At 41.9% G+C, this 26,412-nt stretch overlaps 1 protein-coding gene across 1 annotated transcript in view; it reads left to right on the top strand.

Moving 5' to 3' along the window:
- The first annotated feature begins 526 nt into the window (after positions 1-526).
- The window catches only part of sdk2a (sidekick cell adhesion molecule 2a), an 83,204-nt gene continuing 57,318 nt past the window's right edge, over positions 527-26,412 (top strand). The window contains exon 1 of the mRNA XM_031736532.2: positions 527-812. Coding sequence (XP_031592392.2) covers positions 656-812 — 157 coding nt within the window. The 5' untranslated portion in view covers positions 527-655. The remainder of the gene's footprint in view (positions 813-26,412) is intronic.

Raw genomic sequence — 26,412 nt, 5'->3', positions numbered from 1 at the left:
ACTCTGAGCAGCATATGGGTCTTTTTTTCTTTTCAGTGTTTTAAGATGTAAGAAAATCTTGTTAACGTCTGTATTAAGGTAGATTTAGTCTATTCCCACTGTCAACAGCTCATACACACGAGCACACGTACAAGCGAGTTAGTGTGAAACCTTACTGCCTGCCACCGGTCGCTAAAGTGCCTTGCTCAAGGAGAGCTGTAGTGAGAATTGAGGTTAGAAAACAAATAAACAAATACCTGTTTTTTTGTTTGTTTGTTTTTTAGTTAGGAGGGGCTAAAAACTGTCAATTGTAACAAGAACTTGGAGGCTGTGTGCAGTTTTTCGTCAGTCCCGTCATTCCCTGTTATTTATTTCACTGCTCCCTGTGATATATTCAGAGGCTATTCGGAGCAGTAAGAAGATGATGTCAATACTCTGTCTCGCACACTTGACAGCCGAGCAAATTCAATTGGACTGACTCCGCCTTGCTCATGCGGGACTTGTCCACAGGCTTTTCATACTACCGCGTGCCTATCTGATGCACGCCTGGTGCTCTCTGACGAAGTCTCTCCGTTCTCCTCCAGTCACTCAACCACATCACCAGTGAGGAGCAGTCTGACGCACAGGACCAACGGCAAACAGGACTCTTCCCGGGAGTGTGTGCCCACGGAGCAACATGTTCCCAGCGTGGAGACGGGGAAACCGCACCGGGAGCTCGACGGTACCACTGCGGACCATGACTAGAGCTGGACGGACTGAACAGGTCGGACAGGTGTGGGTGTCCTGCTGGGTTCTGCTGCTGACGACTTGTATCCTAGGCGCCAAGGCGCAAGGTAAGACGCGCAACTCAGTGGTTTTTATTCACACCGGACTGCTGCTGTTAATAGAAGCAAAGAAGCGCGCAGGAAAGTCTGTGGGAGATGTAGGTATGTGACCAATGTCAGTCAAACAAAAACTGTGCCAAAACTGTGTGCGTTTTCAGGGGGAAAAGTCACATCTGTTACAGGACAACCCCAATTCAATTCGTCACTTAAATTAATTGCTTCAGACAACGCATAAACTGTCGGGGTTTCTTCTCCACAACGTACCCCCACTGTGACCACGGGGCCACTCGACTGCTCCAACCGCTCAAGGAGAACCGCCTGCCTCCTCAAAAAGAAAAAGAAAGGAAAAAAAGTCGCTAATATTTAGAGTGTAATGTAGATATGTTTTGTCTTTGTGTCATAATAGCAGAAAAACACCAGGTCTGTGACTTAATATTCATGCCATAACGTGTTGTATTCCATGCTATAACTGCTTTACAATGTATTATTTAGAAGATTAAGCCTTATAAAATCAATCGATCCTGAAAACCTCAAAACATTTCACCGTTGCTGAAGTTTGATCTTCCCCATCCGCCTATAGGTAGTTCAGCAGATGCTGTTATTAACATGCATGAATATGGCTATGGGACAGTAATGTAAGGCCTTTGTTTGAAGGCTGTGCTGCTGTGCTGTGCCTCTTTTGGTCCTTTGTAGTCTTCCACTTAGAGAGTGTGTGAAAGTAGCGGGCTTGACACAAAATGAATCTATCACAAAATATGTGGTGTTCATTTCTTCCTTGCACAGTTAAAGATGTAAGGAGGCAGGGAGACTATCTGCACTAATTAAACAATTACTGAGAACTGGTATGACTTCTCACTTTACATCTGTTAGTGGATGTCCTCTTGGCCAGTGAGAAGATAATGAGATATATAGTAGAAGCTAAATAAAGACAGAAAACCAGAGAGAGCATTTCCACCTTGCTTTCTAATTTCACAAATGGAAAAGCCAGTTATCACAAGAACAGAAGATACGTTTCTAAATGATAAAATGTACTTTGTGGGCTCACTTGACTTTGAATTTCATTAGCAATCTGAGTATATTTGTATTGAATAGTGTTTAACTTTACTGTGTTGGAATTCAAACACAGGATCTTTTTTTTGGACAGCAGGTCTCGCAGAAAGATTCATGTTTGACATACAGAGCCGTGAAGCATTTACTTCTATAGATCCCAAAGGATGAAGAAAGTCTTGTTTTGGAAGTTAGTTCATATGAGAAGTGGCTCTCCTATGTGCGCTCCATCTTATAATCACAATGCTCAGTGAATCAAAGTGCTAAAAGCAGCATAATCCCTTTGCTTGTTTGTCTTTGAACAGGTCGCATTGCTCTAAAGTGCTCCCAACCTTATCTGAAAAGAGTCTCAGGCGTCTCTTATTATGCAGAGCACAGTTCCTCTAGCAGTTATTAGCATCCTTTTCTCAAACTAACATGCCTGGAGTCTGTGAGGATCTGTTGAGCGCTTCTAGGCTACTTGACAGGGCCATACCTTTTCTCCCCAAATGGACCTTTTTCTCATCCTTGCTGTTGGTATTCTGGCCCCTTGAATGTTCCCGGGTGTGCATTAGCATTGGTGAGAGATTCACTCTTCAGTCTGCCCGCTCTTTCAATTGAGAAGGGCCTCCTCTATGGTGCACAATTGCTGCTTTTGGTTCTTTAGTGAAGATGCAGTCGCAGTCTTTGCAGGGGGTCATCTCAGCATCCAGAGAGGTCTTGTTTTTCTGAAGCTGGAAGCAGATCTCCTCATGGGGAATCCTTGTTTGCAAATGAGTGGCAGTGCAACAGTGCCTCTGGATAAAGTTAGACATGCTGTAGTCATTCCCTGAGAGGGGAGAACCTCTGAGGATGTCATAAATTAGGTGACATAGATGCACGTGCTTTTCCCCAGGGAGCCATAGGTGGTGTGAACTTGTTTTTCAGCAAGTTCCTAGCAAGGCTCCAGCTGTGTTATAAAAGCTGGTTGCTTCAGTGCACAAGAGGATACATGATAGATCCACGGGGGAACCTTTCTACAGGCTGCTCTCAGCAAGCCATTTTAAGACTCATTTAGAGCCCCTCATCGAAATACCAAGTAAATTGATGTGAGTTTTTGTCTTCCCCTCTGTATCTCCTCATTCCTCCTCAAAGCCCCTGCTGCTGAAATCTGTCTTGCAAGTGATTGTGTTTTTTATGTGCATCTTGTCGTGCATTTGTAAAAGTGTGTGTGTGCGTGTGTTTGCGTGTGTGTATGCTTAGTGGTGCTCATGTTCCTGTCTATTGAGCTTTAATCTAGATAGCAGCATTGACATTCTGCCAACCGGCAGCTGCTATAATTTTCTGGACGTACGTTATTATGCAGCTTGACAGCTGTCAGCCATTTCCAAATCTTTAAATCTTATGATAATCCACCATGCTTACAAAAAAAGCGTTTGTTTAAAACACTCTGAATCCTTGTGTGATTAAAACTCCCTGCTCTAATGCGGGCACCAGATCATAATTCATCTACATCAGTGACACACAAATACGCATGCATGCATGCAAAGCGCATCCACAGAAAGATACAAAAATCAATATGTACAAGATTACACAACTCCATCAAGAGAAATATAATACAGTTTTAATGGAATCAAAGTCATCTTCCTACAAAGACGGATGACAGACCTGTTCGTCTGCACCCACACATACAACCCTCCATCACAAATAATAGAAAGCTCAATCTGTTTCACATGTAGCTCCATAACAGTAGACCTGCATAGTCCCATTGTTTCGACATTGGCCTCTGGCATCTGATTTTGTGATATGACAATAGATCATGAGATCTATCAGTGACAAAATCACAGCATATTCCAAAACCTGAAGCTCTTTGGATTGTGTTGGAAGTCCTATATGTGGCTTGGTGATTTGGGAGTGCTGTAACTTCTCAGCTGCCATGGCATAATTACATGGTGTACATATTTATGACATATGTATCTCCCTGTTTGGTGAAATGCAGTTAATTAAACATGTTGACTGCTCCTGAGAGCTAACAGCTGCTGAAATTTGGACTAAATGCTTGTTTACTTCTCAATTTGGCTCATGCCAGGAGAGACCTGCTAGTGGCTTGCACAGCCTCAGGTGAAATGTGGTGGCAGCCTTACGACTTCCAAATCAAACAGCTTGCCTTTTTTTCTTGCCTTCATGTCTGTTTTTTCTTTTTTTGGGTGGGGGTGGGGGTGCTTTTTGTTTCTGTTACCACAGGAGGCTTTATCCTTCAAGATAGAACATATCACAGCTTAACTGGGGAAAAAAATTAAATGGTGTTTTCGAATGAATGAATGAAAAAGGCAGACTTTTTTCCTTCTAAATTAAGGGTAATATTTTCCCCCAAAAAAGAAAAAAAGGAAATACAAATGCCTCAAATGGGTTTAAGTGTGACAAATGATTACAATCAAGTTTATTGTTGAAGAACAATGGGGCTGTTGTGCTGTCAACGCTTTTTAGCTTCAGGAAGCCTTTAATTGGCTCAGTCGAGCAGCAAAACTGTGTTTATAGTTCATAAAGGAAATGTAATCAAATTAACTTGTACTGCAGGGTTTTGGCATTCGCCCCTTGCCCAGTAATTGCCATTTGCCCAAAGGGCTATGGTAATGGCTATTTGCATGCAGGAAATAGTCCTATCTCCTTCCATATGTATGCTATGCTGATGTCTGCCTATCAGCATAGCAGAAATTAATACTTTCTATGAAGAATGAAGTTTTTTTTTTTTTGCTTTTTTTTTTGCTTTGTGAGTGTTCAGGACTTAGTGTGAGCCTGAGAATACAAGATGTGGAAGAACCTGTGGGATCTTCACTCAACAAAATTGTATTATCCAGATTGATTCGTTACCCACAGAGAGTCCTTCTTGTCTTACTGAGTCAAAAATACAGTTTGGGCAAGGTATAGGGTACTCAAATTAAATTTTTCAATAATAACGGCATTGATCTGGAGGCAAGATCTTCTTTTGGGGCCTATTTTAATCACATAGCTGAGAGTAGTTTCACTTCCATGTCTCCTTGTTTACAGATGAGACTTAGGGGGTGGAGTGCTGCAGGGGGAAACAGGCAAATTCTTCACATATTAATTCTCCTGGCTAAATGTCTAATCAATTTGACACAAGGCTGGGAGGCACCTCAACTATCAACAAAAAAAAAAAAAATGAGCCGGGACGTAAGCTCAAAGAGGATGTGACCTTGAATGCTAAAGGGAGGGGAATGTGAAGGGGCACTTTTTGGTTAATTTGTCTAAGATCATTTTGAAAAGGAAGCAAGATGTTGTGCATGCGTCTTCATCAAAGTACTATTGTAAGGAGCCATATGAAAGCCTTTAAAATTGTGTCAATACTTTTGTCCAGGGAAAAGAGAGATTGTACTTACCGAGTATTCTTGGACCATACATCTGCCTTCAAGCCCCCAAGCTGTTCCATGTAAACATTTAAACAACACAAAGGCAACTCAAGGAAAACCATGGTGAGAAACAATGCTTTTTACAGCATAATGTGCTCACTGAATCTCTGCTCTCATCCAGCGTGCCCCTCCTGGGGACTGGTGAGTGTATTCTTGTGTTGTGAATAAAATGGCAAAAGAGACAAAGACGTAGAGAAATGGAGGAAAAAACTGTGGCGAGGCGGGGGTGGCGGGTACATTTTTTTTCCTCCTGTCCTAGTAAAAACAACTGGCGGTACAAGTATCTATTTTCTTTGTCCATTCACATGAATGACTTCACATCTTGACATTCTGCTCCATTCTTGTCCTGACTTCAAACCAAGCCAATAACGGCGCTACTACCAGCTGCGAGTCCCTGCAGTAAGTGATGACATGAATAGGCACGCCGATATTGCTGTTAAACTTGGTACAGACACCCAGAGTCTGCTGAACAACAAGCTCCTCAACATATGAAGCTAAAGAAGTCAAGGAGTATGTATATTCTTGTCTTTTGCTTTCAGTGCATTTTTTTGTTTGTTTCTAGTGAAAGCTGTGTTTTCAGGTGATATAGGCACCTTTTCTTTTCTTCTTCTTTCCTCGACCATGTATGAATGCAGGGTCAGTTGGTGGCTTTTAAGATTAGGCTTAAAACTTTTTTGTTTTTGATAAAGCATATCCTCTCTAAGTTACACTACAGTAGGTCTGGAGTGTTGGGGGATTCCCATGATGCATTGAGTGTTTCTTTTTCACTCACCTTTTTTCACTCTCTGTGTTTATACACCACTTTGCATTTAATCATTAGTTGTTATTAATCTCTGGCTCTTTTCCAGAGTGGCAAATGGCTTCCCCTCCCTGAGTCTGACTCTGTTGGAGGTTTTTCCTGTTAAAAGGGAGTTTTTCTTTCCCACTGTCGACGGGGGGGGTGTCATTTGATTGTTGGGATTTTCTTTGTATTATTGTAGGGTCTTTGCTTTGCAATATAAAGTGCTTTGAGGCAGCTGCTTTTGTGACTTGGTGCTATATAAATAAAAGTGAATTGAATTGGTTGGGCAGACTAGTCCAATCCGAGGCATATTTTCGATCAAGGCAAGGTTTTGTCTGTAAAGAAGGAGTCTCAGTGTTCCCCAACCGCAGGGCTGAGTTTGCTGCTCTGCTTCGCAGCAGTCTTACCAGACCCACTGGGGGGGCTGAGAAAATGCATCTTCATGCCTTGTGCTCATTATTGATTAGGGCCAGAGTTGCTCCTCATTCGCCATTGTCCTGTTCTTGGACACATGGGATTTCACTTTGTGGCTGATTTTTCTTTTTTCTTACACCTGCCATTTTGCACTTCTCCAAGATAGTAGGGAGCTCAACATCAGGTCCTCCCCTCCCCTCTCATGTCATGGCTTGACAGTACTCCACCTTCACTAAAAAACAAATGGTGTGCTAGAGAGTATCTCTCTTGCATCAGGGGTATCATTGCGGATGTTAAAGCATGGAACAGCCAAAGGCATCAACTGAGATAAATCTACAGAAACTCATACCTACCATCACATCCAGCAGAGCTTTTGTGTTTGTTGATAAGGAATTCTGAGCTGGTAGGCATGGCAGAGTGGAGCAGGTTGTCATTGTAGCATGACGGCACTTTAATGTACATATATCTTTGATCGGCGTCCTTGCCTGTGACATCAGCAGAGTGTCTCATAAGAAGTGTGATGGTGACAGGCACTGACAGTGGTACCGCTGGCTTCTTCTCTATGGCTTGTGTCACATCTGGATTCCCTTTCCTTGGCCCCTCAGTACAAGCCATAAAAGCGCTTCAGGTGCAAGACTAAAAGCATAAGAAGGGGTTCAACTTCAGATGAAAGCTGAGACAAATGCTGTTTACTCCTTCTAAGGAAGCTTGCATGTAGGTAGATATAGTCACAACTAAAATACAAACTTCAACTTGATCGAGTCCTGGAATTTTATGTTTTTTTCTGCCATTTTTCCTAAATATATTAAGTGTTATTGTGTTTGACCATGTCCTTGATCATTGCTTTTTCATTTATCTGCCAAGGCAAGCAATGACTGGTAAAACCTTACAGTACTTAATCAAAATACACACAATGAACAAAGCCTCTGGAAAAAAAGGTGGCCTGAGAGTTTGACTGTGTGAATGATACAAATTATGCAAGTGTACCGTACATACAAAATCAATACAGCCTGGCAGCTCCTATTGAAATTGGCAAATTGAGAAACTTGTGGTATTCATTCTTTTACATGCTTACAGGATTAATGGGCGCAGAGCCATGGAGAGCCAGTGTTTGACAATGAAGCATGAATCTGCCAATACGCAAATCGAGTTGGCCATGTGTTTCTGCCTGGAATGATTTAGGATCAGTTTGGGAGAGCTCCTCAGAGGTTAAGTGGGAAGTCTGTGGTGCACTGCACCTCTAAAAGCAACCAATACTGACAAGGATGAAAGAGATCCTGCGCAGATACATTTGCCTATTTATTTTAATTTCAAAGGCAGCTTGAAAGAGGAATCCAATAAAGTGTCTTTATTGCTTTAATGCATGTTAGCAGATGCACAAGCATGCACACGGCAAAAGTGTGCAAGTATGCTAATAACCAAACACATTTCCTCATTCAAACACATGCATTGACACAAATACATGTAGATTGTTTCATTACCGCTAAATAGAGCTTTCTCAAAAGACCAGTATTTGAATGCTACTTTCGGCACAACTAATGAAAGTGGGGCACAGCCATGGTGTCTCGTGTGAATAGACAAAATCAGAATCAGCTTTTTCAGTGTGAAGCGTCATGTTCTGATGGTCCTCTGTGCAAAATACTTTCCAATTTAACCTGTCTCATTGCCATGTCGCAGTCACTGCCAACTGCAGTGAGGTGGAGGAGAAAGAGGAACAGAGACAGAAATGAATATTGCTACGGATGTTGATGCTGGGTGGGGTATTGATGGAGGAAAGAAAGGAGAGCGCTGCATCAGTGGGGTAGAGATTGCTGTGGTGTACAGTAGCACAAATCCTAAATTCTGTGCAGATCCGACGGTAGCTAGGAAACAGCTGACAGTAAAATGGGGGGATCAAAGGGATTAGTGTGCCCAGTTTGAGCCCAAACAGTAACCCTTCCACTTCTCCTACTGCCAGCCTTTTTATACATTTACTGTTGTATTTCAGCGCTTTACTCGGCTGATTAGACACAACCAATTTCTGGTTATCCCCCATGAGTCTAATTTTTTAATTTGGAATCACCCTTTTACACACTCTTTAGGTTTTGCGTACTCTCACAGACAGCCAATATTTATAAAAAGGTCACGGTTTCAATTTTAGATGAGGAGCAGGCTGAATGGACTCTTGCACACTTGTGCGCACGCACACGCACATCCGTAGACATAAACACACAAACAGAAAGAGGCTACACTAAAATACAAATGCCTACACGCAAGTAATCCAGACAAAACAAAGGCATTGCATCTGAAGGAAAAGGATGCACATGTCAGACGCAATCAGTGCTGCCTTTTGTGATCTGAGTGAGATTTCCTGTCACTGGGGCTTGAGACGCAGCCTGTTTAATTCTGCAGGGGACTACCATATCCCAGATGCCTCGGTCACTGTCTCCTCTTGTCTCAAAGCCAGAGTGAAGTAGCTAAACAAACGGGCCCCAGTGTGCCCTATTGGGGACATGCACTGTACTGCACCAGCAGGTCTTCTGACAAAATTGGACGTCTGTCTCCACACTGGAGACTCTGCAACCTCTTGTATGCACTATGGGCTGAGACAGAGCTTCACTCAAGAGAGTAAAGCCAAATCAGATTTGCATCACATACGATGCATATGATAGCTCAAAACTGATTTGTGATGCCCGAATTAACCGAAAGCATTACCGCAGCAACAAAAGAAGGGCTGGCTATTGTTGTCCCTCTTAGTGAGCAGATTGTGCACGTGGAGGCCTCGGGCTACATTTCCACATCACTGTCCCCAAATCTTTTGTCAAACTGCTGGTCAAGCTGTTTGAATTTGTAAGTGGTGGTGGGGTGGGTGTGCTTTCAAAGAATAATTTCCTCATTCTGTGAAAAAAATGTTTGAGCACATATTTTATTTTAACAATACTGGACATGCTCCTTGCCTGTGGCGCCTACAAAAATGGGAATCAGCTGGATTGTATCAGTTAAACGAAGTTGCTCTGGCCAACATGGAATTCAATAAGTAGTCTTGATTTCCATTTCTGTGATCACTCAAGGGGTTGTCATCATTAGATTACAGTGAGCGAATTGTGAGAAGAAATGACCAGTCAAAAATGTGTTCTTTTAGTCCTTGTTACGCCGATCTCCCAGTGTCTCAGAATGAATATGCTTGCTCTGTTAGGGGAAGAAAGCTGCAACTTAATTGTCAAGCAAAGAAACAGAAAGGAACAAAGATAGTGTAACAATAGGTTTGCATGATACATGAGTACAGGATGTAGACCTGCTAGAACCGTATCCATCACTATTGCACAGCAAGTACCTTTCTGCTTTTATGTTCCTTTGTGGGCTTTGCTCTTGATGTTCCAATTTTATTACTGAATGTTGCTTTATTACTGTGTATGTTAAAGTGGACCCAGTCTTGGCCTTACTGCATTAGTGAGAAATAGGGAAAAAGGAAAAAAAAAGACATGATAAGGGAAACTACAGAGGGAACATTTACCCTACCAGCCTTCTTGCAAACAGACTGCAGAGCTGACATATGCAAACTCAAAGGGTGGCGGTGTTTAAAAGCTTTAATCACACCACTGCTCAGAGCCCAATGTGGCGTTCCTTGCTGCATCATTGAAAGCCTGTTTTATTAATGTTGTCCAGAGTGAAGTACAGTGGAGTAATGGGGGGTGTGGGGGAATGGGGGTGTGGGGTGCATTGTGCTGTTGATTTAAAGCAAGGTGGAGCAGAAACAATGGCCATGAAAAAAACATGGCAAGGCTGTGAGAAGCAGCCCACTTCCATCACTTAGGAATGCACAGTGCCTAAAATGGTGCAAGAACAAAATGCATGGGCGGCATACAGAAGAGCATCCGCAAATGACGTGTCTTCGTGTAAACTTTATTATATTTCAAAAAGTACAGTCGTGTCGGTCTTACCGGGAGAGCCGATTATCCCAGCTAGTGCAGAGAAGGATCATGCGCTCATCATGTGCCCTATGTGGCGCATACAAGCCAATCAAGCCAAAGTGTGGAGTCTTTGAGCAAGCGTTTGAAGTTTTGTGCGAGCCTAATGCCTAATTGCTCTCATTAGCAGCCAGCGTTCACACAGTTATTCTGCACAATTAACCGGCTGCCACAAAGATGTCATGACGCAGAATATTGCGGTGGGTCAAGGGGAAAAAAAAGGCTGTAATTAATTCTCACTTAAATTAATGATTTCATATTTCAAAGGCTGTTACAATAGCATTTTTTGGTGTGATTCCCTGAGGGAAAACCGCTGAGTGTTTTTTTTGTGTGTCATCTGGAAGTGAGGAAGTGTGCATAGGTGATGGAAATCAGGAGCCATTGTTGTTTGACAGTAGGCACCTTTGCAGTGATTGCCTGTGTTATTAATTTGTGAGATGAGAGGAGGCAGGCTCCTCCAGCCTCTGATGGTTACGCACCGCATTAAAGAACTGCTGCTATGAATGACACTCAGGACTAATGAATATGAATACATTTATAAAAATAGGCACAGGCTCCCCTCTCATTGCAGATTGGGAGTGACAGTCACATTGGCTGGGCATGGTTGACGAGAGAGGGAACCGCTGCCCCTGGAGATGGAAGATGTTGCAGGGATCAGACAAACAACCACACACACACACACACACACAGGTGAATGCCCCGGCATGATCATACTTAAAAAGGCTCCAACATTTAAGAAAGACACGCTTGTCATTTCATTGTTATTTCATGATCGTGTTTACTCACTGGATGCAAACAAACCCATGTATCAAGCATCTCTCTACCTCGCTGTTATATCACTGAAATTATAATTATCACAGCATCCATCATAGCTTATGCCTCCATTTGTGCACGATGTCACTGCACAAAAGATCGGTTAATATTATGTGTGAAATATTGAGCAGTTGGGAGGCTTGAAAGAGGATTTCTTTTACTTTTGAAAATCCACAGGTGTTGCATTGTTAGCTTGTGATTTATGCTGCACAAACAACACATTTACATTGCCTGTCAACCAACTTATAGATTATATCCTGTGGAAACAAAGTGCAGCAATTTATTGTCATTACCGCACGATTCATTTCTTTGAGATTGACTTTGGGGACATGAAGATATGTTAATTTATCTCTCTGTGGTTTGGCATTTAAGCACAGTCATTACCGTACATGCCCATTAATAATGAACCACTGTTAACTCAACATGAGCGTTCATATTGCATACAGTATATAAAGCAAGGAGAAAGGCTTTCAGTTCTGTACTTGGCTTTTTTGCTGGAGCTGCTTGAAGCAGATTTTTTTTTAAATGTTCAGTATGAAATGTATTTTCTTTTTCTTTTCATCACTATCAAAAGCTCTGTCTGTCAGTCTTCCCATCCTAAACACTAAAGAGAAACTGGATAGCGTGTGCTTCCCCTTACACAGATGAGAGGTATGACAAACAAGGATATGCAAATGCTTTCATCTGTTTCACTTGGTTGGCAACTATTTTAATTGATTAATTGAAGATGTTTATTTGATTGGTTGCGGCTTAATAATTCAAGATGTTATCTGTCAAGCTGTTCAATTTAGATGCAACAGCGTGACTGTTTCCCCCTCATCAATAAGAGTTAATGTCCTTATTTTTTTCCATTTTTGAAGCACAGGCAGAACCAATTCCTCAAAGATTTGTGAAGGACTTTGATTGAGATAAGTAGGATATTCATTGCCATTGACAGACGTAACCTTGGTGAGTGTTCTTTGGCAAGCACTTGAGGAGCATGGCAGACTTTCAGTGTCGGACACTGGGCATGACTGACACCATGGTGCTAACCTTGGGCCAGGTTCCTGTAGAGAAGTGGTTCAGTATTTAAGGCCCAGAAAAAACTCATTGAGCAACTGACTTAACTGGGTTAGACTGCACCAATGGATGCAAGCCATCAAGTTGAACTAATTAACAGCCGAAACAACCTTGGGAGCTGCAAACAACAGTGTAATTGCAGCATTTGCTCACCCTTCTACATTCATTCCCCAAATATTTTCTGCTGTATGTTTTAGGTGTCGTGCTACTCAATTCATTCCTTTTTGCTCTTGAGCAACAGTTACTTCTTTTTGTTTCTCTCTCATCAGCTGAAATAAGGTTAGAAGTTCCTTTTCATCACATTCTTTCTGCTGAAAATTGGAGGGACATAACAGAAAGAAAAAAAAACAATATCTGTTGTCCCTGAAAAAAAAAAAACACATTGGTTTGCAGGGTTGTAAAGAGAGCGAAGGAAAGAGCAGATGCAAAAGCAATCTTAGAGAAATGCTCATCACTTAGGATGCCTACAACGACTCTGCTTATTGGGGCGACTCACTTATTTACTTGTTATTTCTATGTCGGCATGTCTGTGTTGATGGTACTGCCCTAGAAAGTGAATGTTTGTGCTTCTGAAACATGTTCACATAAATCAAAAACAGCAAAAAAGGAATTACTCAAAAGGGAGACTCATCAAATTCTGTCAGATTTGAACTCTCATACCACTGAGCCCCAGGGATTCTGTTTGATTTCCTCTCGATTCAGCAATACTGCGATTTTCTTCTGAGGGTAGTTTGGCGTGAGCTGCTACTGGGGGTCAGGGGCCAATTCAGCTTTATTGAATAATAAATAAATAGAAATGTGTTCCGGTCGTAGCTGATCCCTGTTGTTTCTTCTCCTCTCACTTCCCTGGGCGGACAGACAGCAGCTGGAGCCTTGTATTCTCTGTAATGGCCTGTATATATGCAGGGTTTCATATTTCAATCACCGGCACGGCAGTAGGAATTGGTGCTTTAGGATGAAGTTGAAATTGGAAAGTGGCTATCGTGTCTGCATGAGGAAACACATTTGAATCCCAGTGGAGAAGGTGCTTGGCAGCTGCATCTGGAACACAAGCGGACAAGTTCTTAGCAGGGGGAGTTTAAGGTGGAGCCACAAGTGCTTCGGTTCCTCGCAAGCCATAGAAAAATCATTTTTCAGTGGAGTTTGCTTCAGGGACACGTGATTTGAGGAAGTCTTTCATAATAGCGCCATAATCAGTGATTCATCATTCAAAATGTTATTAAGCCATAAGTGATGTATTAGATTCTGATGATGTAGATGTACAATCACACCGTTAAATGCCACAGAGCTGTCTGTTCATGGCAATAAGATACGTGTATTAATTTGTGCTTTAAATTTATTGGCTATAAAGTCATGTATGGAATGCTATGTGCATTCATAGGATTTTAGTAGTTGTGCTGTGGCACCGTCTGAAGAGATTTACCTTTTGCTGTCACTTATTTCTGTTACTCACACACTCTCCTCTCTGCTACATTAACTGAATATTCATTATGTGGCTAATAGTGGTGCCTTTGAAGAGGAATGATCATATTTAATTTTCTCGCCTGAGAAGGAACAAGTCAGCGAGGAGAGAGTGTAGGAGAAGAGTGTATGGGAAAGATAAAGGTGAGGGAGTAGGAGAATTAGATCAAGCGATGAATGGAGCAGCACTGGGGCATTGAGTTTGGGACATATGGAGGGAGGTGAGATGAGTCTACAGATTACAATATGATTATGTCACTCTACCTGCCTGCATTAAATTGACCTACACCTGCATCTCATAACTTTCCAACTCTCAATGCAAGTAGAGTATATCAGGGTGCATTATTCTCTCACCTACAAGAGTCCTCTTGGAAGAAGGGAATCTTTCTCCTTTACTATTTTTTTCTTTTACTCTTTGCAAGAGACGGATCAGATTATGAGAGGGGAAAAAAAACCTCAACCAGTGGCCGCAGTGGTATTTCTTCGCTCCAGCAGCTTCGGTCCCCGGCTGTGTTTATCGCTTTATCGATTACCATCACAAGGCAGTAATTTGCCAGGACTTGCAGGGACATGATTAAAGATCCGCTAGCGATGCATGGTGGCTCAAGTTGGTGCCAGGGTGTCATGTTGACGAACACATGCTGACATACATACACACGTACACACACACACTACTACGTTGGTAAGCAGAGAGTACTTGAAGGAGGAGGTGTAGGGTGCATTGCTGTCATAGACATCAATGGCTTTAAATCTCCTGAGCTAACCTTTTAATGCTCTCAGATCCTTGTGGCTGGCTGGATAATTGATTGTGTTTGGTCTAATGGGATTAAGAGGCAGTAGTGGCCTTGGGCTGGACACAGTGGCAGTGATGGCAGCGTTGGTAGTGGATTGGAAGATGGTAGATAGGGCATATAAAGTGAATGAAGTGTGGATGGAATTGAGCGAGCGATATCCTTCGAGAGTGAGAATGAGGGGAAGAGAGGGAGACAGAAAGAGTGAGACAAAGAGGGGCAGGACGGAGACAGAAAAGCATCACATTTGAAAAGGATTGAGAGAAGAGAGAATAAAAAAACAGGGTGTATAGATAGCTGCAGGTCTGCTTCTCAGTCCATCCCTAATTAGCTGTACGAGAAAACCAGGGAGCTGATGGTATCCCCAAGTGAAAAGCTTGTTAGCGTAAGAGATGCTATCTGCTGGCTATTGGTTTTGGCTGTGTTTTGCTCACTGGGTGACTCACTGGGTCTACGCTGTTCAGCAAGATGAAAGCAATGGGAAAATAAGAGCCAAGGTGGTGAGACCCATCCCCCTCTTATCACCTGGGACAAAGCCTGTCCCATCCTAACATATCAACAGCACTGTGCTTTCGCTTCATCCTTTACACCAGAGCTTGTTGGAATGTGTCAGTTTGCTAGCCCCCTCTTTCTACTCTGAATTATTTTTAACTTTCCTTCACACTTGGGATGAGATAAAAGCACAAGTTTGTGTGGGAGAGTAGTCAGGGATGAGGCTGCAGTTAGTAAATTTTTGCTGGAGTTCTCCCTAACTTGTCGCCCAGTATATTGCAGCTGTTGTACTGTGTGTGGCCATATCATGAGTTCACATTAAGCAGCACGAAGCTGTCATCAGCGGGTTCATTTTTTCTTAAATACCTACCCTGTCTCTAGTACAAAACACGTGCATCGCCACTTTCAAACTACGACACATATACGTCCAGGCAGAACCTCACAGTAAAAAGGGGGTATGCCATTGCTGGATTGTTAGCTCTATTCATAAGTCCAGCCAGCCAGATCATGCAACAGATCCAGGTTTTGTCTCCAGTGAATAGAGAGGCCGCTGCAGCCCACCGGCCTTTTATAGTGGGCCAGATTTTCACTTGGGCTCGGAATATGCCAGGTCAGGATAAATGTTGCCATTTTTACCAGCTTCCTCTGGCACGAGTAGTAATGCTGAAATGTGTCATTGTGTGCACGTGTCTATGTGTATGTCGGTGACAGTACAAGTGTTAGTTAATGAGAGGCAAACAGAGTGGAGAGCACAGCAGAGAACAAAGGGAGGGTATGAGAAAAGACAGATGATAAATCTGGTGTGCATAGAGTAGGCTGTATGTGTCTGCTCATGTTCTGGTAGGAATAAGAGAGATTATGAGTAACTGCACAGCACATGAAAAATCACCCTGCATGTTTGTGAGTTAGAGAAAATGTGTCACTCTGACCTGGCTCTGTGCTTATTCTTGTCAAGGAGACGACAGGTGATGGGTTGCTATGGTTACCCCGAGTAGGGGTAGGGTTGGAATGAGTGGTTTTTTTGTGCGATGCCCTCACAATTTCACGGTAAGAACTTTTTTTACGCCTCACATGTTCTAGTTTTGTTTAGGTGATAAGGTGATATTGTAGCACCATATGGGTGCAGCAGGTGTTACTAGTAGGTGTGTGCCAGTCTGTGCACATAGTGGGTGTTAGAAAGAGCTATCAGTCAGACCCTTTCTCGCTCCATAGAGACTTCCCAGAGAGCTGAGTTGCCCCTACAAGGGCCAGATGCTGCCTTGGTGAGCTCTGCTGCCCTCTTTCCTCTCTTCCCTCATTCCGCAGCCTGTTTCCCCCACAGCTCTAAATCTCTTTAATTCCATCATCTGTTGCCCATTGAGGGCAGCAATTTAGTCTTTACGCAGCATTTTAGTGTGCTATTAAAAAATCTGTGAGGTTGGTGGCCAGGCCCTCCAGCAGAGAGGTGGGCAGTCTTCAATGTGTGGTTCTGCGCTCTAACCTCTGCACTGCTCTCTCCAGGGACACATTTAACCATAAAGATAGTATTGCAACAGCTCAGTCCGGACACATAGAATACATTACATCTCCTGCATCACCACTGCAGCCATGCCATGTCTACAGTATGATTGTCTCCACATCATTCATGCATCTTGGTAACCACAGAGGCTCGGCAAAAGTAGTTTTCAGGTGTTATTTTTCTTCTCTTTTGCATTTAATTGTCTTACATGTGTGAAAGTTAGTCAGTGGACACTATCTTTGAGCTCTATTATATGACATCTGACCTTAAACAAAATATGGGCAGGAAGGTTATAAGTATTGCTGCATGGATGCTAGTTTTATGCAATTTCCTACAATTTCAGTGATTGGAAACTGTCTGTGCAGAGTTAATGACTTCCCTATCTCCCAGATGGAGAGCAACACCCACACTCAAAACAATGACAGAACAATAACTTGCAAAATAATTGTCTCACAGTATTACCACTATGAATTGTTTACATCATTACAGCAACAGCACTATTGTCTAACCTGAAACTGCCCAAGCTTAATAAGCTGGCAGTATTGAGTCAGGGGTCCCCAGAGGTCAGATTTCACTGGTTTGCTTCAACTAATGGGGAGTTGGATGAACTGGTGTTGGTGCTCTGGCAAGCCACTCATCTTCTATGAGGTGAGAGAAAGGCTGTGTCCTTAGCAGACCTGACACTAAGAGTGATTGGCTTGTCTTAATCAGTGGAGTGCCTTGCAGCAGCAGGGAGTCCCTGTCCTTGGCGCACACCTAACCTGCCCCACTGCCCTGCTGCCCAACTCAATTTCTGACTTCCCTTGAGTAAGAGGGTGTTTTGCAGTTTCTCAGTCAAGTTTAACTACTGGAAGAGACAACTATAATCCAAAATGCTAAAAATGAATATTTTATAGTGTGGTGGTTAACACGTTACCTGGACAAGTGAAAGATCGCAGGTTTGATTCCAGCTGGAGATAAAAATTTTCTTTGGGGTTATGTCAGGAAGGGCTTCCAGTGTAACACTCTACAACCAAGCATGTGAAGCTAAAGCTGTGGTAAACAGTAGCGTCTTTTTATCCGCTAAGACTTGATGCCATTTAGGCAGTTCATTCCACAAAAAAGTCAACATATGGTATCAGTTTTTTGTTTGTTTGTTTGTTTTTACAGCACAATAATGCTACAGTTAAGGATGCTAAAGATTTTTTTTAAAGTCACTGCTAATTTTTTTTTTTCAAAAATCCCTATAAAAATAAATGCTGATGAAAAACAAAATAATAATAATGAAACAGAATAACAGAAATTATTGATGGAAAAGGAGCAGGCTGAATTTTTTCTTTATTACACCTCTACTATTTATATTGCATAATCTAAATGGCAATTCTTTTTATAATAGATTTAATCAAAACAGAGAACAAAGGAAATGAGAAATTAAGAATAAATAAATAAACAAAGAGAAAAAATAATATTTCATAAACAGCGATAATTATTCTTAAATTTCGTATTTGCTTACTACCGGATATTATTAGATTTTTCCTATCTTAATTCCTTCTCAGAGCCATTCATCATTTTTTTAATTTAAGATCTCTTTTTATGATAATAAAATAATAATAATAATCTCATTCTATGTAATAGCACAATAGTCTTAGACATTTTTCAATATTTCATTGTTTATTTGAGCTTTCCAACATAATTTATGATCACTTATCCTGCTCAAGATTATCCTTTTTGTTGTACTTTTTATTAACTCGCTTCCTTTTCAGTATTTGTTGTTGCTGTAATTTGTTATTAATTTGGTAAATTTGATCATTTATTAAAGTCAAACCAGTCCCAAACTTTCAGTTTGACTTCCACTTTATTCACAAGCTTTTCTAAGCTTTTTCCAGCATCATCAGCAAACAAAGTGAATTTTAACAATTTAGACATGTTATTTCTAAACAATATGCTATAAACACTTTGGGACCCAGCACTGAAACATGTGGGGATCCACAAGTAGCCCTCAGTATAAAATAGTCAAGGTTATTTATTTGTACAAAGTCATATGTATTGTCAACGTAACTATATAGCCAGGGAAATGTCCATTTATTTATATTTTTACTTAAAAAAATGTTTTATTAGGATTCGAAAACTGGAAAGATAATGATCAATGTTCATGTTGTTTGCTGGTAAGCAAATTTCAGTACTAGTGATACCAAGTGAAATTAAATAAATAAATAAATAAAAACATAAATCGTATGAGACAAACTTCCTCACACCAAGAAAATAGATGGAAAAACGTTTCAAAGAAAACACTTTTAATTCATACATACATTCATTTATTCATTGTATGTGAAGGAAAAGTGTTTGAAAAGTTTGGCCAATATTTAACATGAACAATTAGCAGCATGCATTTCTGCCTGGAACCATTTAAAAAACTATAGATACATTTACATGATATCATCCTCTTAATTTCTCACATGGTTGTGTAGTGTGACACTGATATACTCCTGCAGCTCCACTTACCAAAGCCCCTGTGACCAAATGAAAGATCAGTGTCAAGTGACAAGAGCTAAACAGACCAGGCACTTTTATTGTGCCTCCATTCATCTTCACTATCATTAAATGTAAAAATGAATCATTATTTTACCATTTAAGGAGCATTTTTTTGTTTTGTTTTGTTTTTTTGTGTGTTTTTTTTTTCAGGAGTCTATGTGGCTGCACTCCGAGGATAGCTGCGGAATATATTATACCATGTCGTATCTCCACAAATCTAACACACAAAAGATGTTTACTCCTCAGAAAAGTTTCATTCATCTGTTTGATGAGATTATTATCAGTAAATATTTCCTGTCTACTTGTTTACTCTGGTACATCATTGGCAGTACATTGCTCCCATTTGGAAATGTTTTCGACCCAGTATTTCACAGACAAACAATGGTGTTGTTTGCTGGTGAGGCAATGTCAGCACGTGTGATGTCACTGATACCCATTGTAACAAAGGAGACCGCAAAAACATCGATACAGGATTAGCTTCCCCACAATCAGGGATAGCCCAAGGACAGCAGAGATACATGGGCCTCCATAGTGTTTTGGGTTTGCTGACAGCTGTCTGTCCAAATGTCAGCAAGAGCAACAAATCTAATCCAAGGCCACATGTCACCTCAAACATACAGCGACAGTGACAGTAAGGGGAGCAACAACATGTCCCCCCTCCCTTTCACTCCTGAAATGCTAGGTCCTGGATTACTCTTGGTGCGGCAGATCCTCCGAAGCCCTCTCACCCACCCAGTCAGCCTCAGAGGTGGATTAGAGGCCTGATAATCTGGCTGTGTGTGGTGACACATGTCAGCCATGGGATGTCTGCTGAGAGCAGTGAGGGTAAGTTAGAAATGGCTGGCTAATCCAGGATATACCGCCCTGGAGTTTTTTTTCTCCTGTATTCCCACTCCCTGGATGCACAAAAACACACACACGTACACACAGGTACGAAGGCATTTGGGCACACATATGCAGAAATTCCTGTGCCGGGCCTGTGGGCTTTCTTGACATTACCACCCTGACATTACCTCCTCAGCACAAATCCAGCCTGGGATTCCTGTCACATCCTTCCTTGGGCAAGACTCACATTTTCATTACGGTGGAGCCAGTGGCGCTGCACAACCTTTTTCTCCTCTCTTCCTCGTCTCTTCATCACCGTGTCAATCATCTCAGCGCTGTCACTCTACATCTGTCTCTGAACTAAGCTGTCTCAGAGTTAAGATCCAGACACTCTTGAGAGACTGAGGCAGACGACTCACCCAGATGCGTCTCTCTTGAACTTGTGCTAGTACTTCACTGCTTTCTGCCCCTCGACACTTCCCTAAGTTTTTTCTTTACCCATCTTTTTTTTCTTTTTTACTTTTTTTTTTTTTTTACTGATCTAATTTGCAATATTTCCACATATTAGATGAAGCCTGTACATGCGGAACAGAGTACACATGGCCAGGGAATTGAGAAGTGCAAATAATTCCCTCATGTGGAAAGGCTGCAATTAACTGGGGATGTCAGCCTTTGTAAAATATAATTGAGTTCAGGACGAAATGAACGTCTCTAATCCGGCCGACAGAGCTCTGTCAATCAGTGTTCTTCGCATCCCCAAAACCAACTGTCATGCTTGTTTATATCTGTCTCTTACTGAGTTTTTGGACACTTACACTCTGGCAGCTGCCTCTCTTTAATGCATGGGTGACTGGGTGACTTTGTGCATGCCCCGTGGGAGCTGGATACTGCACTATAGGGAGACAGTGGACATCTGTTTTCTCTGCTTGGCTAGGAGATAGCATTGTGCACTCAGGCATGGTCTCAAACACCTGAGTGATTGAAGAAACGTTTTCCCCATTATTAAGCATAAATCAACTCTCGTGGCATGCAGATGCTATCATCAGAGGATATATCTATTAGCGTGGCATAGCTTCACATTGGTTCAAACATGCTTGACCATTTTGCTGTCTCTCTAGGCAACAGGCCTTTTTCACTCCTGTAGATACTGCTTGTGAATTGCCTTTCCCATCATCGCAGTCCTCTGTAAGGTATCTTCAAGACACCCTCCTGAAAATGTCAGCCATTTATACTCGAATATTGTCTGTCATGGCGAAAAGACCAGCTGACCTTAAAGTGTCTGGATAAATGAGCCTACTTAAGCCCCTTTCAGTCATGCACTCCTTTTTCTGTTAATCTGATGGCATCTGAATATGTCGGCTTCATGTCTGAATGAGCACCCCGGTAACAGCAATCAGGGTAGTTCAGACCTAGTAATATTAACGTATCACACGAGCGAACCACATGCAGTCACAATAATGGATAGACTCAAGGAACATTGTGACTATATTTCTCTTGTGCCTTTTTTGAGTTTTATGTGTTCATTGGAAAAAAAAAAAGAAAAGAAAAAGCTTTATTTTGTTTAGTAAGAGATGCGCAATTATAATTAAAGTGTGCTGAAATGATGAAAAATGATGTTCAGCATTTGTCCTGCACACAAGTCTTTAAGTGGGTGAAACTGGCACCCACTTTTTGTCCAGTCTCACGCGTTTGGCAATTCTTTCTTGTGTACTATGGCTTTTTCCATCACTGTTGTGGGTATTTCTAAATAAAGCCTCGAGAAACATTCACAGCACTTTAATGTCACTTTAACACACTAATGAAGCTACCACTGTAGTTGTTGCATATCTTGCCTCAAAATGGTTCTGACAACAACGCATGCATTTCTTTTTTTTTTCATCTTCTGTAGCACTTTCCCAACTGCCTCTTTTGTAGCAGCAGCTGCTTCAGGCTCTGATCTGTGGTCTTTTTCTAATCAAACCTCTTACTCAGAGTCAAAGGGTTAGGAACACATCAGAGTCCAGTGTCACTCAAAACACGTCTGTATCTCTTTGTCGAGCCTGTGTGTGTGTGTGTGTGTGTGTGTGTGTGTGTGTGTGTGTGTGTGTGTGTGTGTGTGTGTGTGTGTGTGTGTGTGTGTGTGTCTCAGAGCTGAGTTTTTGTGTGTCTAATAATTGCCTTTCAAGGGCCTCCTTAGTGATCCCCACAGATTCCCAACAGGCTCCCATGGAAATGGATTAATTACAGGGCATCTGACAAATGGCTGCCCACAGTTGTGGTGGCTTTGTAAACACTCTTGACTAATCAGCTGAAGACAGAGCATGGTCACTCTGGACAACCTCATCAACAGCTTGACACTGTAGTTGCTGCTAAAGGGCCCCAGGCAGAGATTAATTGTGCTGAACTCTCATTGCAGTTCTCTAACTGAGACTGTCATCTCAGCATTGTCGGTAAAAGATGGTTCTTCACCCCAGACACCTGTGAACTCTTCGTGATTGTGAAAAATCTATGTGGTCCTCTTCAAACCCTTTTATCTCTAGGGGTTCTAATCTCTAACAGATTTAGGATTGATTGTGTGCACCCGTTCTTTGACACGCCATGAATTTGCTTCGCTTATTGTAGTTGCTGTGTTAAGCTTTAATTTTCTGCTTTGGGTTCGTTCACCAGGTGAGCGCTCTCGCTCTTTTAGCTTTCTTTGAGTAAAATTTTAGTTGATATTTTTATTCTAGCCCTTTTAAGACTCATGCCAAATGCATAATAATCTTCTTCTCTACGGAACATCCTGCAGTGTGTGTTATTATAAGCAACTGATGTTCACATACGCAACATAAATTGCTCTAAAATCTCTAATAACAAGCAGCCTTTGTGTTTGTTCCTGAAAACTATTCTGATTACTTTACAGTCTGTGATTGCACCTGCTCACTTACCATATGCTGGTTTTGAAACTGCTTACTTATCCAGTGCTTCAAAGTTAAGCAGTCAACTCTGAATATTCATTTAATGTATTCAATCAGCATTTTTTCTTTTTCTTTTTTTTTTGCTCAAATGCAAGAGAATGCCTGCAGCATCTTTTATGAATTTGAAAAAAAAATCATAGAATATAGCAGGAATACAGAGCAGTGCTCTGGTGTACCTGTAAGAACACCTTTGTAAGTGAGAAAATGTGTGACAAATGTGTGTTTGTGGAGGAAAGAGGAAAATGGATGAGACAAGGGTTGGTGGGGTGTGGGCATGCGCGATCCCCTTGACTGGAATCCAGATCCACAGGCAGAGAGCACTGAGCCCTCAGTCAGCACATCACATAAAAGCAGCAGGCTTTGCAGGATTGCAAACTGAGAGTTTATTTTTTTCCTCATTTGTTTTCCTTCCTCTCAGTGAGGACAGGTTTTCTACCATTGTGAGCACACAAAAGAGTCTGCCATTATCACAGCCATAATCGACCATTACAGTTTCTCTCCCGCTAGAGTGCTCGTTAACTGCAGGACAAAAAGCCTCCAAAACAGACAGCGTGTCCTGGTGCAAACAACGGGGTGGTTCTTCGTGCCAGCTTAAACCAGCAGCTTGTAAATTGAATCCTGTGGCATACAGTCAAGTTTACAGTGTTCAGTGGAGCTTTGCCACTATCAACCAGCCAGCAGAGCCTCAAACTGACCCTCAGGCTCTACAACACCTGGCTCTTCCCTTGTTAATCACAGGCAAGGATCCAATCCAAACACTAATGTCTGTGTACTCATTGCATTACATGTCTAACTTAAACCACGGTTCTACATATTTTAGGCTTCGGAAACAGTTCATGTCTAAAGGTTTGTAGTCCGTGTCGGCTGTGCTGCAATGCGCCTTTTCGCGGGTTAGTCTAATTCACTGTGCTTCTCACCGTGTCTGTATCCATTTTCAGGTTTTTGTTCCCTTTGTCAAACCGTATTATTGATGCTAATGGGCTTAGATGCCATACACGATCCAGACTGTCAACATCAGGATAAAAATAAAGGCCAGCTGAAGATGGAGAATGTGTTTTCACGTGTGCTTCTGCAGGTGTGTATTTGGAAGCAAACGGCTATCTGTGAGTGTGCGTGCATGCAACTTTACCTAGGCTTCGGGTGGCTCATTTTGAGGCCTCACTTGCAACAAATATTCAGTCACATCAGAAAAATAGTATGCGACAGCAATCACTTTGCATTCTCAGACCTTAACAGATGGAGCATGCTATACAGTGAAATAATCTCACTGGTGAATAGCACTGGTAAAATCAAGCCACCTTTGCAGGGGGAAGAGCAGAAAAAGTAATAGAGAAAACAACATTTGGCAGGCTTTGTTCGGAGCTGCCGATTGCGTTGATGGAATTAAGGTAGAGAATTAATCTGTTTATTAAAGTAACATTGGTCTCTGTGACTGTGCGATCCACTCATATCAAACACATCTTTCCATCACTCACTCTGCTTCCTACTCTTCCTCTTTAAATGAATTGTGGTCAAATGGGATTATGAGGGACTGGACCACATACGGCCTGTGCTGGTCCCTATCTCTGTTGGGGAATGTAATCCCACCCCCACCCCCTTCTGCCCTGCCTCATTATCAGATGGCCAGCATTTGTAGCAGTATTATGCCAAATACTGGCACTATCAGCAACCGTCTTTCACAGGGAACCTAGTACTTCATAAAGGTTTTTTTCAGTTAACTGTCTCCTTTCTGTTTTTTTTATCTCCCTCAAATTGTGGTTGACCGAGATGTTTGATATACTATATTTGGTGGACTGGGGGGACAGAAAGGACTTGCAAGGAGATTACAGTGAGGGAAGCAGAACAACAACAATGTACGGATTACAGGCAGGATTTGTGTGAGGAACACATGATATCCTCTCTCATCCCTTTATCAGATTGGCCGTGATGGAGTGGCAGTCGTGGCTGCATGAGACCAGGGAGGAGTAGGTTTGAATTCATTTGGACAGCGCTAGGATAAGGACAGAGAGTGATGAGTGAGGCTTGGTATTTAATAGAATATCATCTCGCAGTCAAATGAGATGACTGCCTGCAAAGTCTAACCTCAAAAGCAATGTTAGAATAATCTTTTTTTATAAAGCGAGAATAAATTGCTTGTTGATCGGATAACCGCAGCAATTTATCTAATCTCACGTTACCGTGTTTTAGAACAAGCAAAGTGACTTTATGGGGGGAGACAGTCCATTCTTCGGAGTAATTGGTCATGAATAGCAAAGAAATGATTCAGGTGACATGTTCAAGCGCACGGTATCAAATGAGCTGAAAGCACAAAACACAGGAAACTCTTGTCTCCAGCGATTTGCTGAAACCCACTGTGAGTAATATAAGTATGTACATAAAAGTTCAGACTGAAAAAATGCCACAAACGCAGACAGAACTATCGTCTAAAAGAACACAATGCATTAGATTTTTTTAATATCAATCACATTTGTTGAACGTCTGACAATTCTCAACAAAGAGCATATTATGATTTGAAGGAATTCATAATTGAATGGCTGAAAAATTCATTATATTCTAACCATGAAGCTGTATGCAAGTAAAGGCTAGTCAACAACATGCCCTTTTTCCAGCTGGCAATACTCACCAAGGGAGAATGAACAGATTTTGTAGAGCCCAGCTTTGACAGCATCAACCCATCACTAGTCAAGCTGACACACCTTCTCTCAGTGCTGTCCTCCCACACTTTTCTCTCCACTCCTTCCAGTCGTCTCATCTACATAGGGCCTTGCAATGCATGCAATTACTGTAAAGACAAAACTTGCTAAGGTCGACTTTCTGCAGTATACTTCTGCTACAATGCAAAGAGGAGGATTCGGGAAAGCGATAGACAAATTAAAATGCATCGAAATGAAATATTGAGAAACAGAGAAGAGTGGAACTAAGACAGACAAAGAGTGTAGGAAAAATAGACTGAGCTGAATAGGAAAGGAATAAAAAAAAAGAAAACAGTCCTAACAAGAGGATGCCATGACAATTATAGGTAACAGAGCCCCTTACGTCAAAGTGGAACCCTATTTCTGGGAGCTGTCTATTCTCCTGAATATAAGACTGTAAATACCTTGTTTCTATCTTTCCCAGACGTCATTGTGACCACCAGTGTCACAATGGAAACCCTGATGAGGAGCACATGCAATTGCTCTCTCTTAATAAAATCTCACAGTTCCCATTACACTCCAGCACAATGGGCCTCTCGCCTGGCCGCTGATTGAGTTCCTGCTTTCTGGGAGCTATAATAGCAGCCGAGACACCGCCACCCCCCCACCCGCACCCGTTTTACCCCACGTCCATGCTCCGTTTTCACCAGTCTTCATGGAGCTCTCTCTCATACGAGGGCTTCACGTTTTAACACAAGTGAGATTTTATTCCTCAGTGATCACATCCTTATTTCTTTTTCCCTCCCTGCCTATCTTCTCTCCACCCTTCATGCATTATTTCTTCTCACAGTGTGGAAAATATAAATTAAAAGCAAGCTGATTTCTTTGGTTCATTTTGATGTAATTGATAAGTGGCTACTTTTAGAGTGTAACCCTGGCTTATTGAGGTGAGTCACACCTTTATCAGGACAGCCTTAGCAGCCGCAGGGACACTCTGTCAAGGAACACTTGATGA

The sequence above is a fragment of the Oreochromis aureus genome, linkage group 4 (assembly GCF_013358895.1).
Source record: "Oreochromis aureus strain Israel breed Guangdong linkage group 4, ZZ_aureus, whole genome shotgun sequence".
In the NCBI taxonomy this organism is placed as follows: domain Eukaryota; kingdom Metazoa; phylum Chordata; class Actinopteri; order Cichliformes; family Cichlidae; genus Oreochromis; species Oreochromis aureus.
The sequence above is the reverse complement of the archived record's forward strand: the minus strand, read 5'-3'. Positions and strand labels throughout refer to the sequence as shown.